The sequence below is a fragment of the Sarcophilus harrisii genome, chromosome 2 (assembly GCF_902635505.1).
Source record: "Sarcophilus harrisii chromosome 2, mSarHar1.11, whole genome shotgun sequence".
NCBI lineage: Eukaryota > Metazoa > Chordata > Mammalia > Dasyuromorphia > Dasyuridae > Sarcophilus > Sarcophilus harrisii.
In genome coordinates, this window is record NC_045427.1 from 390,696,968 (window position 1) to 390,717,668 (window position 20,701).

Sequence of the window (20,701 nt, forward strand, 5' to 3'; positions counted from 1 at the left end):
ACAAACTTGATTTGTTAACTAATTTCCCTCAAAACTGATTTTTTTCCCTGAAGTCCTGACTTGCCTAGGACCTTGTTTTAGCATTTGACTCTCTCAGAAGTTTTTTCTGCTCTTTCTGGCCTTGACCAGGCTTCTTAGAGTCTGAGCTACTATGGAACCCAAACTTTTTGTCCCAGATCTTATTTTATTAGTCTAAATGTGCTAAAATTGGCAGTTAGATAGCATAGCATAGTGCACAGAGTGTTAGACCTGGAGTCAAGTTGACATCTTGAGTTCAAATCTGGTTTTATGGTTACTAGATGTGTGACCCTGGACAAGTCACTTGGTCCTGTTTGATTCAATTTCCCCATTCATAAAATGAACTGGAGAAGTAAATGATAATCCATTCTAGTATCTTTGCCCCACCTCCACCCCCCAAAAAAAAACCCAAATGGAATCACAAAGATTAATTCACAACTAAACAACAACCACAATCAACAAAATATGCTAAAACTAGAAAGGAGCAAAACTGGAGAGTAAAATGAAACAGAGGGTTAAGCTAACTGGATTTCCACATAATCCCTGCTGGTACCCACAGAAGAAACCAAAACACAGGAAGTTTCATGGTCAATAGGGACCCAGCTAGCCTGCTGGATGGCCAGTATGTTACCCAATGTAATGCTAAGATGGAGGGCAATGAAGATTTATACACACACACACACACACACACACACACACACACAAACAAACAAACATACGTTGCCTTGTTTCTCCAATCTAATCAGTGATATGATTCCGATTTGCTTAATAAACCACCTAGTGTTGCACAGCACTCCTTCCTTTTTTCCGAGAATTGTTGCAAAGCATATATGTAATCACCCCTACTCTTCCCCACTCCTAACACAATCATAATAGATCTTCTCCACAGACTTGGGACAGGACAAAGAATGACAGGCAATGGGGATCAGAGCCCCAAGGAGCTCTCATAATTCACCTTTCACATTCTACCTTCTATCCACCTATCACTCTAAAAGGTCACTCTGACCATTGCTGTAGCATCTGCCCTCCCACCCCCAAGCTCACAGAATGAACATTAGTAGTAAAAGCCAAGATATCAACTCTACACAGGCTTCTGTTGTCCTTAGCTCATCCTTGCCCATGGCATTCCTGACACCACCCTTCTTTATGACTCCCCTTACCCATCTCTAGGAAGAGGACAACAGAAAAAAAGAAACCCCTTCTGGTATATAATGTGGCCATTGACAACTCACAGCCCCAGTCAGCTGCTCTCCAAGGAGCCTGGGGTACTCAAGGGGAAAAAGTCTGAGACTGCCAATTTTCTTTGAGGCAGAAGGAAAGGGGTCATATCAGATCTGGTGAGAGAAGAGCTGGAATGAAGCCATGATGTAAAGATGTCCTAAAGACCCTGTTTCTCCTTAAAATGGCTCACAGTGATTTTGGCTCTACTCCACCCACTCAATGATATCATTGTTTTCACCAAGAACCCAAATCTCAAGGGCAGCTTGAGAGACCATGAAAAGGTCCCCAGTGAAAGGCCTCCAGTGGTAGAATTGATGGTGGTGGGGGTGGGAGATGCACTACCCCCTTCCAGTTACTTGAGGGTGGAGGTCAAATGTTTAAAATTTTAGATGAAGATCATGTAGGAGGCCCAAATTAAAGAGTGAAGACAGATTTTGTTCTTGACAAACATTGGATTAGGAAGCAAGAGACTTAGTCTTTCAAGGCACGTTCACATATAGCAAGAAGCTTGTACTAACCCTGCAAAGTAGACGAAGGAGGGCAGCTACTTGTTAGACTCATTGAAGAGATAAGGAATTCAACAGGTTTAGAGCTAGATGGGACCTCAGAAGCCTTATTATCTCATTTTATAGTGGAAAAAACTGAACCAAGAGAGGTAGGCTAAGCAACCTTGTTCAAGGTCACAAAGGATTTAAATCTAAATCTTCTGACTTCAGAGGCCATATTCTTTCCACAAGAGTGCAAAGTAACATAAGTTACCTAAACACAGACTTATCTTCCTGATTTTTTTTTTGTCTAAAGGTGCAAATACACTATAGAGAATGAAATAATGAGAAATGCAAGAAGTTTCTACTGTATCCACAAGGAAAATGGATTGTATTTTGTGTACATCAGCTGAATAGGAACAAGGGCTACAAGTTTCAAGGGTTACAAGTTTTCATAAGCATGCCCTCATTCATCTCATTTAGGTTTCAAGGTGTCTCCGAAAGGCTGCATGAGTCATTGGCTCTAAATCTGGAAAAAGTAAATCTTACTTTCTCAAAATCAAAATATCTTCTGGGAGAAGTATAAATATGGTTTATACTCTGGCTAAAAGCAGTCAAGGGAAGGTACTTTTCAGAGGTGCATGATCCTTCAATTTGTCTGGCCTAGAATTTTCCTATACCATTTCCTCTAGCTTCCTTCCCTCCATGGTGCTAGAAAGCATTATCTGTGGCTCTTCTGGAGACTGAACTATGGAGGGAAACACCAGCATGCCCCAAACCTTGCTGGTATGGCACAGGTCATGAAGCATGATGCATATCCCAATATGTAATATAGCCAAAGGAAAATAATACTGAGCTGGTAACCAAGAGATTTGGGTTTGAGTCCTGGTTCTTGCTAGCTCAATTGTCTCAACCTGGGCAAATCAACAGCCTTCATTTTCTGGAGTTGGAAGTAGATTACCTCTAAATAAATAAAGTCCATTCCAGCACTAAATCTGTTGTTTTTGTTGTTGGTTGTTGTTTGTCCTTCATTCTTGAAGATGATCATGACATCAAGGAAGTGATGCCATGACATGCAAGTACACTGGATTTAAGTGAGGGAGAGCTAGGCAAGATTACCCACCTCACTTTCTCCTCCAAAACCATCTGGATCCAGTGGTGAGATATAGATCAAGACAACTGGAGATGGCCCTGCATGAAATGGGAGACTTTGGTCTTCAACAGATCTCAGTTTATTGTCTAAGGCAATGTCTATTCAGTGATTAGACTAGGTAAGAAATGAGGCAAAAGATATTCTCTTTTACCTACTCAAAAAATAAAAACCTCTGAGGGAAAAACTCTCAAGGTTTTTGACTCGAACAAAAAGAATATTTATACTCCCTCTGACCCAAACAATGAAAGGCTTGGACTGGGACTTATTATTGCTGAACAGTGAGAGCTAGAGTGATTTGGGTTTAGGCATACAATATGAATCCCGATGAGTTTTACCAACGCTTGGTTTTTCCAGAGTTCTATTTCAAGAAATCCACTTTCCTTTGGGCACATCATCCATCTGTAAGTGCATGATTCCCCTTGTGGACAAAAGAAGGAAGGAAGGAAGGAAGGAAGGAAGGAAGGAAGGAAGGAAGGAAGGAAGGAAGGAAGGAAGGAAGGAAGGAAGGAAGGAAGATCCTCATTTTAGGGAGGTAGAAAGGAAGAGAAGGAGGAAGGGAGGGAAGGAGAAAAAGAGGAAAGGAGGGAGGGAAGGAGGGAATGAAGGAAGAAGGAGGGAGGGAGAAAAGGAAGGAGAAAGGGAAGGAGGGAGAGAGTGAAGGAAGGAGGGAGGGAGGGAAAAAAGAAAAAAGAATAGAAGAAAGGAAGAAAAGAAAGGAGGAAAAAGCAGCATTGCCAAGTGAAACTGGTCAGCTGTGTTCCAGGGGGCAGCTACTACAACTCAACCAATGACATCAAGAAGGTAATGTCTTGATTTGCAAGTGAACTGTATTTTAGTAAGAGAAGGTTGTGCAATGTTACCAATCTCACTCTTTCCTCCAGAGTTATCTATATCCAGTGGCAAAATATAGAGCAAGACAACTGGAGATGGATGACCCTAGGTGCAATGGGGGAGACCTTGGACTTTTTAAGCTAAGGTTTTTCCCAGATGTCAGTCTGTCTGAGACAACACCCATTCAATGATTAGTGCTAGGTAAGAAATGAAGCAAAAGATGGATTAGTTTCCTTTCACAAAAGACAGTGCATCCAGTAGAAAGATGAGCACTAAATCACTGAGCACTAAATCTATGATACCATGAATCCTATGGCCTTCAGCTTCCTCCTCTCTGTAAAAGAGGACTGGTATAGATTAAATAGGTAGAACATTCATTAAGCATCTACTATGATATGTGTCAGGCACTGTGCTAAACATCAGAAGAAACAAAAACAAACAATCAAGACAGTATCTTCCTTCATGGAGCTTACATTCTAATAGGTAAAGACAACACATAAAAAGGTACTGGAAAAGGGAATGCATGATGTAGAGAGGGCCATGAAGTAGTATGGTGGCTTGATTCCTGACAAAACAAAAGCTTATTTATCAAATTTGGGAAACAAAAGAGCAGAGTCCAAGGTTTCAAAAAAGAGAAAATGATAACAGGCAGCATGATAAGGAGATCCAGAGTCATCTGGATCCAGAGGCAAGATAAGATAAGCCTTTCAGAGCTTCTAAAATTTAACAACAATCAGAATTCTTGCAGTTCTTTACAATCATGGGTCTTATAAATTGGGACCTTGGGAAGGTAATGAATTTTCATGAATCAAATGAGTCAAAAAAGGGAATCTTTTATCTCCCTCTATATATCCTTTGCCAGACTTAGTGAATCCATGATCTCTTTTATAAGGTTATTCCTTACACCAAAAATAGACTATAGTGCATTCTACTCCTTTCTATCTTGGGTAAATCTTGTTCATATCCTTCCACAAATACTCAGAGAATCTACTCAATGTGGTACAATCTTATTCTTTTAGTATTTCATAACTAGTAGGATAGCACATCTTATCCATCACTCTTAGAAGCATCATGACCATGCTTCATGGTCCTTCAGTGCCTCATTGTAATGTGGAAGTAACCCTGAGTGATCAATTCACACCAGTGAAATGTAATGTCTGAAAGGCCTTCCTAATGTAAAGGTTTCAAAATTCAGGAATAGAGAGAGAATGAATGTCTTCAGTACAAATACCAGTTAATCAATCAACAAACATTTATTAAGTGACTGATATGTGCCAGGCACTATGTTATACCCTGGGCACACAAAGACAAATGGGAAATAGAAAAGAGACTCCCCACTACTATGGGCCTTAAAAAGGAAAATAGTTTTTGTTCAAAAAGCAATTTGTTGTTGTTCAGTTATTTTGTAATTATATTTCGGGTTTTCTTGGGCAAAGATATTGGAATGGCTTGCCATTTCCTTCTCTTGCTCATTTTACAGATGAGGAAAAAGAAGTCAAACAGGGTTAAGTGATTTGTCCAGAGTCACTCAAATAGCAAGTGTCTTCCTGATGTAAGTCTTCCCGATTCCAGCCCGAGCATAACCACTGAAATACATAGTTTCAAATTCAACAAAAATCCACTGACCACTCTCAAGACTACCAGGCCTTCCCTGCAGTACAAAGCACCTAAGTCCAGCAAGGGAAGTTGTCCATTTTTCATTATTCTTTCACAGGACCTCATTCCCAGGCTGAAGAGACATCAAAGGAACAAAAGAAAATCTAGACTATCCTTCCTGCTCAGGCCTGGACAGCAAGCTCTGGCTTTTGGTTTCTCACCAGCCCTCAGTTTTTACAAGCCTGCTAAATGAGATAAAACTGTGACCAAAAAGTGAACCCCTAATGCCTTATCAGTTTAGCATTTTTAAAGGAGGGGCTGTTGTTATTTCAGGCACAAGGAAGAGGCAATCCATGCACCATATGTTTGGAAACTCTGCAAAGCTGTATGCTTGCACTCATCTCAACTTAAGGCATGAGGGCAGTCTCTTCAACAGTGAATTCTCTTTGGGGCACTGGGTTTTCAGGTCAATCTTGAATTACATTTGGCAACAAGCTCAGGGGATTTCCCTCTGATTCCACTTTTAAGTTCTATGAAATCAAGTAAAATGTGTGTAGGAAGGGGAAAAGGAAAGGGTGGAGAGAAGGAAAAAAGTAAAGAGGGAGGGCCAAAAACTGCTGAGGTGAACAGAGGAAAAATTTGAAAACTACTGACAAATTAGAGAATCATAGACCTGAAGCTGAAAAAAGGATTCTAATATTCATATAAGTCTTGATAGGCATGGGAAAAGCATCTCACTGGCATACTAAGGAAGCTCCACTAAGTCCTTCCAGAATCTGAGACCAGATTTGAACTCATGAAAAAGAATTTTCCTCACTTCAGGCCCAAGTGCTCTATATATTACAGCACCTACCTGCCCATAACCAGAACATAGTAGGCACTTAAATGTTCACTGAGCTGAAATGAACTGAAATTAATGATCTTTTTTCATTATATCATGTTACATCTTGGCTGGAAGAGTGTCTTCTTGGAGTCACAGAGAGCACTCAGTGTATGCTTGAGCAATATTAATGAACAATAAGCAACTGAAAAATATTTCTAAAAATGTTTCCCTCTTAGTCACAATGAACACAGAGAGAGTGATTTCTTGGGAAAGATTGCTAAGAGGTCACAGTGTTATCATAAGAGTCAGCCAAGACCTGGGTGAAAATACTGCCTCAGAAGCCAGTTATATGAGTATGAGCAAGTTATTTACCCTGTCTTAGCTCACTTTCCTCATCTGTAAAATGGGGATAATAAAACCTGTAGTAAATACCTTACAGGGTAGTTGTGAGGGCTAAATGAGAGAGGATACAGTAAGTGCTTTGTAAACATTAAAGCCCTGGCTAAAATGTGAGCTATCACTGTGCACCTGTGGCTATGTTGTGACTTCAACAAAGACCTGAGCTCTGTCCAGTTTTGAACCTTCAGAATGAGGCATTAGATGGATATTGGATTTGGAATCAAAGGCTTTGGATTCAAATCCAAACTCTGCTAAATACTGTGTGATCTTGAAAAAGTCACTTCATTTCTTTGACCCTTGGTTTCCTTACTATAAAATGAGAAAATTTGATTAGAGAAGTTTAAAGTAAACTGTTTCTCAAATTTCTCCTATTTGCTCTGCAAAATATCTAAGCCATTCATTCTCTGAGACTTTGTCTGCCTGTCTACAAAATGGGATACTCTCCAAAAGAAAAACAGACATTTCTTTTGATCCTCAAAGCCACTTAAATTTACCAAACAAGAAAGTGACATGATCAGATCTTTTATAGAAAGAAGCACCTAAAATTTAGAGGACTTCAGACAAGGAGACCAATTAGGAGTCTATTGTGATAGTCCAATTAAAAAAATGATGAGCATCTAAAAAAAATGATGAGGGTGTCTGTGTAAGTAGAGGAAAATTATATAAGAGATACAATGAATAAAAAGGAGATATTTATATATAAATATATGTGAGAGATAGAATGGATTTCTATATATGAGAGATACAATGAATACAAAGGATATATATGAGGGATACAATGGATACAAAGAATATATATGAGATACAATGAATACAAAGAAGATGTAATAGATAGATATAGATATAAAAGAAATACAATGGATACAAAAGATATATATACACATATATGTGTGTGTGTGTGTGTATACATATATATAATGAGAGATACAATTGATTTGGAAAAGGCACCATTTGGCAGGTGAATGGATATGGGATGAGTAATGGCATGAGGAAGGCAAAAAAAAAAAAATTGTCAAATATTTTGCTAAAATCTAGTCCAAGCTAAAATCTTGCTATAATAGTCCCTCAAGACTAGTAATGCTATACCAAAAAAAAAAAGGAGGAATGAGATTAATTATATTAATTATATGACTTGTCCTTAATGAGGCTTTTAGTAATCACTGTTTCTCCTTCTGAATGCCCAGAAATCACTCCTTTTAATAAAATCTTGAAATTTTCTCAAGAAGCAAATTCACGCTCACCAGTCTGCAATTTGCATAACCTATCCCTTTTCCTTCTTTTAAGACATGACTTCCCTTGTTTCTAGTCCCAAAGATCTTCTGATATCCCACTGATATTTCAAAAGAGAACTGATTGTAAGTCAGTAATCGCATCTGTTTCTCTATTAGAACCCTGTAATGTAGTTCGAATTTCATACTTGTTGAAGCTAAAGCTTCTTAGACCCTGGCAAAGCAGAAGGTAACTGAGAAAATGTGACCATGCAGAATCTGGCCTTTTTCATTCTCCAGGGGCCATATGGGCTAGTGGAATGCTTAACTTGGAGTCCAAAGGCTTGAATCTTGATTCTGTTACTTTACCAACGGTATGACCTGAGGCAAGTTTCTTGTTATTTTCCAGATATAAATCTATGGTCTTATGATCTACAATACCAAGTCAAAATCAATTATCAATGAGTCACTAGAATAGCAAGGAAATAGCACATTAGTGGAATTTGCACATAAGGAGATATAAATAGTGACACAGCCTGAGAATAATAACACATAGTCCAGGAGAAGTTAGGAATGTGGAGAGAAAATAGAACAGATATTCAATGAGGCTACGTGTATTTTCCTTCATTCAACAAATATTTATTAAATTCCTGCTAAATACAGGGTATGGTGCTAGATGAGGTGGGAGATACAAAAATTTTCTAAACAGAGTTAGTCTTCAAAAACAATTTTGTAAAGATAAGGCTTTAGAATAATAGAATGAAAAATGCTCTGAATAGATTCAAGTTCAGTTCTGGCTCTGCTCCTCATTACACTTGGGTAGTTATTTCTAAGTTTGCTTCAAATTCACTAGTTGGTAGTGGGTAGAAGAAACCTACAAAGTGGTAATAAGTATTAGGTACAGGGATCGGGAAGCTAGGTGGTTCAATGCATAGAATCCTGGGCTTGGAGACAGGAAAACGTGAGTTCAAATATGGTCTCAGACACTTACTAGCTACATGATCCTGGCAAATCACTCAACCCTGTTTCCTCATCTGTAAAATAACCTGGAAGAGAAAATGACAAAGCCACTCCAGTATCTTTGTCAAGAAAACCCCATATGAGCTCATGAAGAGTCAGATATGGCTGAAATGATTGAACAACACAAGGACTGAGACAAAGAAGTCAAAGAAGAAGCTCCATACACTAGGACCCATCAAGTCAGACCTTTGGAAGCAAATCATGAAATAGTATGGGAATATTATTTTGATTTATATGTGTTTAAGGGAAGAAGGGAAACATAATTACAGCACTATATGCTAAGCACTATGTTAAGCGCTTTACTGTAATGTTTAGGCTAGATTTCTGGAGGTCCTTTGGACAGGCCTTGGTCTCAGCAGGATAGATACCACGAGAATGGTCAAGAATAGAGTCTATTTTCTTTATTCTGGCCCAGTCTTGATCTTAGTGGAGGAGGCAGAAGAGCCATCAGGAGCATGGTCAAAGAGAGAATGTCTATTTTCCAGTCCTTGTTAGCCCTTATATACCTTATTGTAATTACATCATTACAGCATATTGATTATGTGTAACTAGAGAATCATTATATCACCATACTAAGTACTAAGTATATATGTGAACTAGAGAACCATTATATCATCAATTCCAATGAGTTAACATCTTATTTCAAGTATACTTCTCCAGAGTTCCAGCCCTCTACACTTTACAAATATTATCTTATTTGATTATGCTCTTATGTATTTCCCAATATCTAATTCTGAGTAACTCTTCTTCCCATTTAATTTCTCTCCTTATTATTAAAAATATCACCCCTTAAATCTTATATGAAATAGTACAAAAAAAGAGGAGTGAGTGGATCCAAAGTCAGAATATTAGAGTTCAAATAAACCCCTACTTCTTTTCAGGGGGTTACAAATCAACATAAGTCATATTTATAATATAGAAGCAAAAACCACTGATGTAACATTATGTATGCTCACAAGAGGCATAGTATCCACAATGATGAATGTATCCTATAATTGGTCCTAGGCAGACCAGTTGGAATATCACATGCAGGTCTGGATATCACATATAATAAAGACCATTGACAAATTGAATCATGTTCTTTGGAAGGTAACCAGAATGGCAAAAGACCTATAGTATAAATGTATTCCCTTTTGAGAGAAGTAGAAATATTTAGTCTGGTGAAAAGAAGCCTTGAGGAGGAGCAGGATAATAGCTTTCCTCAGATATAGAAGTATTATCACATGGAAGAAGAACTAGTCTTGTTTCTGCTTGTCCAAAAGTCAGAATTAAAAAAATTAGGGCTAAGTGAAAATATTATCAGTTTGACAACAAAAAAAAATCATGAAATTAAAATGTGCAAAAGGAAATGGGCATCCAAGGGAGCTAATTTTTCCCCACCAGAGATCTTCAAGCAAATGATGCCTAACAAATAAGGTGTGTTATATAGAGAGTTTTTGGTCAGGTATGAATGGAACTTAAGTAACTTCTAAAGTTTCTTCCAATTCTGAAATTCTGTGATTTTCAGGACAACAGAAGAATGAGTAGAAGAAAACTCTAAGAAATTCTTTAAATTGGACAATTGAAAAGATTACAATTTGATATTGAAAGATGTCTATTTTTCTCTATAATTGAAAAATGTGGCAAACCAGTTTTTAAATCAGAAAATTATCTCTTCTCAGAAGATTATTTAGCATCTGCATGTATACACATCACATATTAGTAATACTTTAGTAAACAAGTACAATAATTATTCAAGAGTGTTATGAGTTCCTCTCTCTAACACGTTAAAAGCTAAAAAGCCAAATTCAGAACAAAATTGCAGGAAACCATTACCAAAGGGGAACCAGGTGAAGTCATGGTGCTCAACTTTTTTGCTTCCATTTCTGTCAAGAAGCCTGACTTCTGCCAACTAGGGGAACGCAGCAAACAACATGCTCAACATTGTTCTTTGTTTTGTCTTTCTCTCATCAATATCAACAATAGATCAAAAGCATGTATTGAGCATCTATCTACTATGTGCCCAGGCACTGAGAATATTAAGATAAAAGTAAAACAGTTCCTTCCCTCAAGATATTTACATTTTGTGAGTAGACACATGTCTATAGCTACATACAAAATAAATGTAGTTTTATTTTGAGAGTGAAGATTCTAGTAACTGGGATAGGGTGGAACTCAATAAAGACATCATATAGAAAGTGATGCTTGAGCTTAGTTTTGAAGGAAACTTAGAAATTCTAAGAGGCAGAGGTGAGAAGAAGAATATGAACAGGAACTGACCTAAAAATTCTAAATGTTATCTTGTGGAACAAGTCATCACCCCCAAAACAAAAAACAATTCAGACATAGGGTATATAGGCAGTGCAAAGGTTCTGAAAGAGAAGAAATAGTGTCTTATCTAAATTATATCTCACCAATGCACAGCACAAAGAAATCTGCATACAGTAGGTGCTTAATTAATATTTCTTTTCTGTCATTTTACTGATTGCCATTAAAAAGCAAAAGCCTCCAAAAATAATTATGGGACCTATAACTATGTATGAAGGGAGATCTCTGAGAACTTTTCTAAGTGGGAAAGGAATAATGATGGTTTGAGAACCTGGAAAACCTATTTAGCACTCTAGAGTTATAGTCTATCCAGTCTACTTTAAGGAAAGAATCTTTCCAATTTTAACTTCAAAATAAATTCCATTTTTAAAAAGATAATAAAAGAAAAAATCTCAAAATAATGTTCAGAGGGACAGTGAAAAACATTTCTCCCACTCAGACTGAAAAATCATGTTTATCAGAATTCTCATAATCCTCCATGATTTCATTGGATAAAATCATGAAATCACAATTCTCCATGATTTTATTGGGAGAATTTCATGTGGGTGCCCCATCCACCACTAAAAAAATGATCTTCATAAATAACTATCATGCAAGAAAGTTTTTGCCTAGTTGTCAACCTTCTTGTAATAAATCTCTCCAACATAGCTAGGCTGACCCTCAAAAGACTGATAAACAATCACTCATGAGGCCTATATTTGAAGCTTTCTTCTTTAAGATTTCTTTAAGACTTAGGAGACACTGTTTTCTTAAATTTAGAGCGATCTCAACACCATGATAGGGAATCAGAAGATGTTAGTGGAGGATGAAGCCATCAAAAAATGAGAGAAAACATGCTGTCTAGTTATTTCTCAAGAGAGCACCAGCTGAACTAACACAGTACATTGTACTTTTCTCATTCCTTGTAAATAACTATAGTTATTTGCTGCATCTCCTACTATAATTTAAATCCTATGAGGGTAAGGATTCATCAGTCTTCTTAGGAAATTTTTGTAATGGACAAAGCACTAGACTTGGAGTCCCCAGTACCTGAGTTCAAATCCCACCTCAGTCAGTTACTAGATATGTGACCCTGGGCAATTCATTTAAAATCTCTCAGCCTCAGGTTCTCACTTATAAAAAAGGAATAATAACAACAATGATTTCACATTGTGGTAAGGATGAAATGAGATAATATAAATAAAGTGCTTTGGAAACCTGAAAATGCTATGTTAGTTATCACTTTTATTCCTCTTCCTACTACCATTATTATTATTCATATCTTTCATAAGACGTAGAACAAAACTGTGACATAGAATAGGTAGATGATAAATATTTGTCAAAGGAATGTTGACAGTCAAAGGAGAGTTTTCCACACTGGAACATGAAAGTAATGGATACCAGGATTCAGAGCTAAAAAGGACCAGAGCTGATGAGAAAGTCAGTTTCACCATCCCCTTTAAAAAGGTAATTATGCCTTGCATTTTTACATCACAATCATTTCTGAATATTCTCACCCCAGAATTAGACTGTTCCTCTTAACAGAACAAAACAGGTAGTTAAAAAAAGAAAAAGGTTAATATATCTGACAACCTCCCTCTCACTTTGCAAATGAGGAAAGTTTTGCACTATAGTTATAAAGATTCTGGCTATAGATTAGTATGAAAAGAGGAAGATCTCTAGCTTTCTAGGAGTAGAGTGGGAGCAGTGCCACTCAGAAGCAGAGGAATAGACAAAATAACTTTGGGGGGACAAGGAAGTTGAGGCAGAAAAGGAGCAAAATGGAGCTATCTGATTAGAAAGGAGAAAAGAGGTACGGATGGATGCAAAATGGATGCAGCAAAATTAGCTTCTATTTAGACTAGGGAGTTAAGGGGAAATCTGCTAATTACTGAACAAAAGAAGGTAAATAGACTGCTTCTCTTTGGTGAAGAAAAAGTGGTAAACATTCTGCAAATAAACTAAGCGGAGTAAAAATAGAAAAGGAGGACAGTTTTGGAACTACCATGTTGAATTCATTACTATTTTTTAAAAATATGCATAATAGGACTTGGAAGATTCATAGACAATTTTCTTTTTATTGCTAGTTAGCTACAAGTTGTTTAGTCATTTTAATAATGTCCAAGTTTTCTGTGGCTCTGTTTTCTTGGTAATGATACCGAAATGGTTGGTCATTTCCTTCTCCAGTGAGTCACAAGAGCTGCCAACATTAACACCTGAGGATCTAGGTTAAAACAACTGTAGAAGGAAAAGGAAAAATATATATTAAGTTGCAGAGTATGGGCATTAGTGACAAGTAACAACTTTATGTGAACAAAGGAGGGGAAAAAATGAAAAATAATGACTGGGACAATAGATTTCTCAAATGTAGATAACTCTTGAGAACTCTCAGGTTAGCCAGGAGGATGAAGTATTCTTATGAAGAATGGAGAAAGTTCTTCAAAGGGTAGATAAAAATTATAAAGAAACAGAGGAGAATCCTACTTGAGCAGGATGGAGAGGGGAAGAAAAAAGTGCAACCAAGAAGGAAGAGAGAAAGAAGATGCCCAAAACATTTGTAATTGTAGAACGTATACGATGGAAGCTAGCTGGGTTTGGAATCAGGATGACTCATCTTCATGAGTTCCAATCCAGGTTCAGACACTTATTAGCTGTGTGACCCTGGGCAAATCACTTAACCCTGTTTGCTTCAGTTTTCTTATCTATAAAACGAACTAGAGAAGAAAAATAGCAAACCAATATCTGTGCCAAGAAAACTCAAAATGGGGTCATGAAAAGTAGGATACAAATGAAAATAAATAAACAATCTAAATGAGTAAATTTCTACATAATTTTTTTTTCTACAGAAGAAATGAATTCCCTCAGGAGGAAAGAAACTAAGATTTAATGATATGATGCATAGATGCCATGAATAGAGAAATCACTCAGAAATAATCATATTAGAGGAAGTAAAAATGAGTGATAGTGCTTGGTGACTCCCTGCTGAAGTGTATAACGGTAAGCAAGTATCAGTCTGACATAAGCATGAGTAAGATTGACTATACTTTCAGGATATATAAGCAACTTGCAATAGAAGGCCTCCTGAGAGTTATCAGCAGTAATGGCAAGCACTCTTGGGGTGTCCAAGGGAAAAATTATAGTATTAGAAAGAACCTAGAAAGAATTGTTAGGGATGACAAAATCCTGAGGAGAAATTGAAGGTCTTAGGAGCACAAGTGATATTTTCTTTATAAGTATTGAATGAAGGGGGGCAGGGAAGGGCAATAGAGGGGAATAGAGGAAGGTAAAGGCAGATTTAAAAAGTAAAAAAACTGATTCAGAAAGTGGTAACCAAGGCGGGGAATCTGGATTTCTCCACCACATATCAACATATAAAAATGAGTACCTCTTGCCAGAAATAGAGCACAGTTAATGAAGTCCAATAAAATAACATTTCACTAGTCTTAAAAATCTGATTGAGAGGTCTTTAAAACTAAGCATAAATAACACATAGACTCAAAATCCTATGTACCTATTATGTACCTATTATGGATAGTAAATGGGGTGAGATCTTAAGAGAAAGATGCAAAGTAACAGGGTTGAAACCAAAAGAAATTTTTTTAAAGAAAGAATGCTAATAAAACATTTTTTAATTCATAGAATAGAATAGAAGGATATTGGGAGGGGATAAAAATAAAATAGGAGGACAGTTTTGGACCTACTATGCTGAATTTGTTACTATTTTTTTTAAATATGCATAATAGAGCTTGGAAGGTTCATAGACAATCTTCTTTTTGCCAACTGTGTGATCCTGGAAAAGTGAGATAATCAAACTAAAGTGCTTTGTAAATCTTAAAATATTAGATAAATGTTAATTATTGTTATTATCATTTCTATTATTATTATTATTTACATTTCCCACAGCACTTCTTTACATATGAAAATGATGTTTGTTAAGTTCATAAGAATTTTTTTTGAAATAAGAATATATACAACTGTGAATAAATTCATAAATTAAAAAAGAGAGCTCTGATGAGGAATCTTTGAGTAAAGATTAATGAAGAGAATAAAATAAATGATAGTGTCACAATCTGGACAGAAAAAATAAATTAATGAGAATTTGGAAAATAGATTTGAAATCAGGCACAGAGTTCTGATATTGTAGTTACGGAAGATATTTACTTTTTTAGTTATTTCACCTTCTTATGTCTCTTTCCTTCTTTCTCCCTTCCTTCCCTGATGCTGATGATCAAAAAGCTGATGCTGATAACCAGTTCTTAATTTATCTTAATGGTAATTTTATTCTTCAAAACAAATTGGAAGAAGTAATGAAGGAAACTGCTATTCTGCATCTAAATCTGATTAATAAGTAGAAATTCTTGGAATTTAGAGAGAACACTATTATTCTCTTCTACAATGGATGATAGAGGAAAGGAAATCCAAATATAGATTGGCAAACACCCTTGATACTATAGGACAAATTTCAAAGAGTAGAGGGATAGGAGTAGAGGATCCTAAAACTCTAAAGGAGAAGTTTACTCAAGGGAAATAGGAAGTCTACTCAAGGAAAATGGGAAGCTCTCAAGAATAAAATTTAATGGCACAAATGATTGCAATGAATAAAAAAGGGGATGCTTATCTAAAGAGATCCAGATGAACACACAAAAAGATTAATTGACCAATTTAGAGCTTTAAAAGGCCATACACAAAGTGTGGTTACTAAAAGATTAGCATCCACTCAAAAAAGAATTCTCTGATGAAGGGATATTGAGAATCTGTCCTTGACCCCATGTATAACATTTTTATAAATGACTTGGATAAAATTCTCTGTTCAATCATTTTCAATTGTGTCCAGCTCTTCATGATCCTATTTGAGGTTTTCTTGGCAAAAATACTGAAGTGGTTTGCTATTTCCTTCTCTATCTCATTTTACAGATGGGAAAACTGAGGAAACTGGATTAAGTGATTTGTCCAGGGTCACACAGCTAGTGAATATCTGAGGTCAAACTTGAACTCAGGTTCTACAGTCTCTGGGACTGGCACTCTATCCACTGTAACATCTATTTATGAGATCTGAAAATGATACAAAACTGAGAGGTATAACTAGAACATTAGGTAAGTGAGTCACACAAACAGATTTCCACAGGCTAAAACAATGAGTCATATCTAATAAGATTAAATTTAGTAAAGATAATTGTAAAGTACGTGATTTGTTTCTAAAAATTAGCTTCATAAATACAAGATCATCTGGTTAGATAACAGTTCATTTGGAGAACATCTGAATAATCTGCAAGTTCTGTAAACCAAAAATGTGAATTAGAAACCAAGAAAAAAACCCAATCTAATATCATCTTAGGCTGAATTAAGAGACATAATACTCAAAATAAACTATATTTATAACAATATGTACAGAAATATGTACCTAAGTATCCTGACACTTGAGAATTTGCCATGTGTCTATCAGCAGAAGGAACAAGGTATTTTAACTTGGAGAAGACTTAGACATGATGGATATCTTTATATATTTAAAAATCTGTCATGCCCAGTGCACATAAACATAATAAATGTTTATCAACTGATTGATGTGGAAGAGAAATTATATCTATTTGACCCTCAAAAAGCAGAACTAGAGGCAATGGGCAGCCATGGAGAGGAAGACAACATCTCCATATAAGAAAAACTTTCCTATAAGCTATCCACAAATGGATCAGGCTGTTTTATGAGATAAGATAAACCCATTAATCAATAAGCATTTATTGAGAACCTATTCATTCAAGGCACTATGCTAGGCACTAGAGAAAGAAAGGCAAATAAAGAATCCCCACTCTCAAGGAATTTTTATTCAAATGGGGAGAGAAACACGTATACAGAATAAATATAAGAAGAATGAATGCAATTAAATAGTCATTAAATACAAGGTAGTTTATAGTGCAGTTAAGTGGTACAGTGGATTCAGAAAAAGCTGAGTCCAAATCTAGGTCTCTGACACTGTGTGACCCTGGGCAAGTCACTCAACCTTGTTTGCCTCAGTTTCCTCATCTATAAAATGATCTGGAGGAGTAAATGGCAAACCACTCTGTATCGTTGCTAAGAAAACCACAAATAGCCAAATAGCATTAGACATGACTGAACAACAACACAAGTTTATGAGAGAGGGTAATAGAAGAGATTAGGAAAGCTTTTATGCAAAAAACAGTTTTTGAGCTGCTTTTTTTTTTCATTGTACAGTAAGTACTTTTAATGACATAGCATTTCCATTTTTACGGATGAAATTGTTAAAACAGGGCTTTTTACTTTTAAAACTCTCTATGAAAGGATTTACATTTCTATCAAATGTGAGATTAGAATTAAATTGGTATGCTTACAATTAAAATCACAGATCAGCAAAATCAGACTAGAGGTACTAGAAGCTTGAGCTGCTTCTTGAAAGAAGAGAAGGATTCTGTGAGGCAGAGGTGAGAAAGGAATACATTCAGACATGAGGAACAAGCAGTACAAAGGTATAGAAATGGAACTTGATCAATTAGGCCAATTAGGCTGAATCATATGGTGTGGGAGGGATTGTACAATGAAGTTGGTAAAGGTAAGTTGGGGTAATGTCATGGAGAGCTTTTAAAACAAAACAAAGGCAAAAGTAAACCAACTAAATTTTACTAATAGGGAGTGAGGCAGTTGGATTCGCACTTAAGTAAACTGACTTTGATGGCAGAAGAATGAACTGGAGTAGAGTCTTGGGACAGGGAAACAAAGTGAGGATATTGCAGTAATGTGGGAGAGAGGTTGTAGAACTGATTTGGACTCAAGTAAAACAGACTCTGTCTGACCTCTGAGGTCCCATTTAATTTTGAAATTCTGTGGTACAATAAGGTAGCCTCCATTTGTCTCCATGATTTTCCTCATCCTGCTATATTCATGCCCACTGCTAGAATAACTTCTACCTTGTCTCAGACATTCTTCTCCTTCCTGTTAAAAGGATAGAAAAGCCCAAATTAGGAATAATTCATTTTTCCCTTGCTACTAGACTCTAGCAACAATTCTCATCTTGCTGAATATGGAAAGATCCTCATCCATCCCTTTCTTGGAAGCATTTGATTTGATTACTCATCTGCTTTCAGTGGACTCAGGGAGCTGCCAAGAAGAAGCAGGCAGCTCTCCAAGCCATGCAGTCTTATCAGCTATGTTTACATGTTAGAATGAAGCCGGGTTCATTTGGTAGAGTTCTTATTGAAAGAGAAATGGAGATTACCTGGTCAGGGATTGCTTTCCCACTACCCTTGGGGAATTTATCAAGGCATAATATTTCTGCTCACCAATACAACAACCTGAATCTAGATATTCTAAGGCTAGATGGGAAATCAATACATAAACATTCCCAGGCCAGGCCACCACCCAAAAATCAATGGCATTAGGTAGACAGATGAGCACAGAGCAAATGTGACCTCCAGACAGCTGACTAAGACACTATCAGAAGAATCCAATCCCTTTGTTTAAGGAGAGAGTGCTGTTACAGAACACAGAAAAGCCAGGTCCCTAGATCCAAATCCCAGCACATGCCTTGCTGGCTTCTATTCAGCTCTACTGGTTTTCACAATCTCCTTTGCTTCCTACTGTATGGTAGGCTGGAGCTTGGCTATAGCTGGGGTCTTGCATTGTTTTTCTTAAGCAATCTTTTCCAAGAGGGCTATCAAAAATTCTAAGGAATCCAAAACTTAAAAAAAATCCCTAAGTAATATGGTAAGCATGCACAATAATATTTAGGGTCTTGGGGACCATCTAATTCTGAGGTATCAAACTCAATAGTAACAAATTGGCCACATATTGATTTAAAATCACAAATTAACAATATTTATGTTGTATTGTATTTTTATGTATTTTGTTAAATATTTCCCAGTTACATTTTTATCTGATTTTTGCCACACTCAGAAGTTTTATAGCATCTCAAAGGACATCAATAGACACCTTCAATCTAGTTCATAAGTTCATTCCCCATAAACCTAGAATTAGAAGAGGCTATTTAGTCTAATCTCAGGAAACTGAAGCTTAGACTGATAAAGTGATTTGCCAAAGCTGGGATTTTGAACCCAGTTCCTTTAACTCCAAATCCAGCTTGTTTTCCACAGAGCCTCCTTTTCCACAGAGCCTCCTTGAGTACTTTTATTTTACAGATGAATTCACTCTGCAGTCATGAGCATATACAAGCATCAGAGATGGAACTGGAACTTGTTCTAACTTCAAAGTTAGTGCCCCTTTCTAACTAAATACTCATGTCTTACTACTCCAACCTGCTTTCTTCACGAAACTATGAATTCTTGCTGTGAACTAGCTATTTCCATTTAAAACACCAACACCTGCTTCCTCTACTTGACACGCAGGGTAGCAAAAGTTAATTGGTTCATTTCCTAGACATTGTGGTAATCCACTTACTCATTCTTCTCCAGATCCAAGATGAGGTCTTTTCCTTCTGCGATTATCCTGAGTTCAGCTTTGAGGGGATGCTGAAAACAATAAAGAAAGAATGTCAGCTCCCTGAGAAAAGGACCTGGGTCCCACAGATGTGCAAGGCAGGACTGAGCACACTGGTTCAACACCAAGTGATAGCAAGACAAGGGACAGTTGGCTGACCAAACTTCCTTAATAAAAAGCAGCCCAAACAAACAATCACCAGAACCTTCTATCCACTTTTTCCTGAAGGACAAAGGAAACAAACCAGAAATTCAGTCAAACAAAAGCCAGAACCATGGAAGTACACTGGGGATCAGGGCTGTCAAGGAAAAATGTTGGAGAAGAGACCAGTTTTATTATACTGAACAGCAAAGACAAAGATGTCGCTGGGGACAAAGAAAGCTAAAATCCCTCATTTGGCTGCAACATATTTTTGCACTCAGCTGGAATATTACTGTTCTTATAATTATTAGGAATAATTAATTAATAATTAGTAAAGAGGCTTCAATGCTAATGAGAAATAAAATCATGTCTTATCTAAGCTTTGTATTCTATCTCTATCACTATTTATGAAACACGCATCACACACAGTAGGTATTTAATGAATGCCAGTTAGGATTCCACAATTCTATGATTCTAAGTACTGTGGTTAATGTTTGTTTTTCTTGTTAAAACATTTTTAGTCATATCTAATTCTCCATGACCTCTTTAGAGATTTTCTTAGCAAAGATGCAGTAATGATTTGTCAGTTCCTTCTTCAGTTTATTTTATAAATGAGGAAACTGAGGCAAATAGGCTTGAGTGACTTATAAGGGTCACAAAGTTGGTATTGTATTACACCTTCCTCATGGAGTTATTTTGAGGCTTATGTGATATAATGGAAGCTCTTTGTAACCATAAACATTTCTTTTTTTAAAAAATTTCAATAGTATTTTATTTTTTAGTTACTTATAAAGATAGTTTTCAACATTCATTTTCATAAGATGTTGAGTTACAAATTATTTTCTCCCTCCCTCCTTCACCTTCTCCCTGCCTAAGACGGCAAGGAATCTGATAAATATTATACATGTACAATCATTATCTTGCCACTGGACCTAGATGGCTCTGGAGAAGAACGTGACCTTGCATAACCCTTCCTAACTTAAATCCAATTCATTTGCATGTCATGGTCTTTTTAGAGAATGAAGGACAAACAACATTTCCATATTATTAATGTTATAAAAGAAAAATCAGAATAAAA

At 36.5% G+C, this 20,701-nt stretch overlaps 1 protein-coding gene across 1 annotated transcript in view; it reads right to left on the bottom strand.

Moving 5' to 3' along the window:
- Positions 1-20,701, bottom strand: part of ADAM19 (ADAM metallopeptidase domain 19) — a 127,376-nt gene that overhangs the window by 87,245 nt on the left and 19,430 nt on the right. Inside the window, exon 3 of the mRNA XM_031953600.1 lies at positions 19,444-19,514. Within this exon, the coding sequence (XP_031809460.1) occupies positions 19,444-19,514 (71 nt within the window). The remainder of the gene's footprint in view (positions 1-19,443; positions 19,515-20,701) is intronic.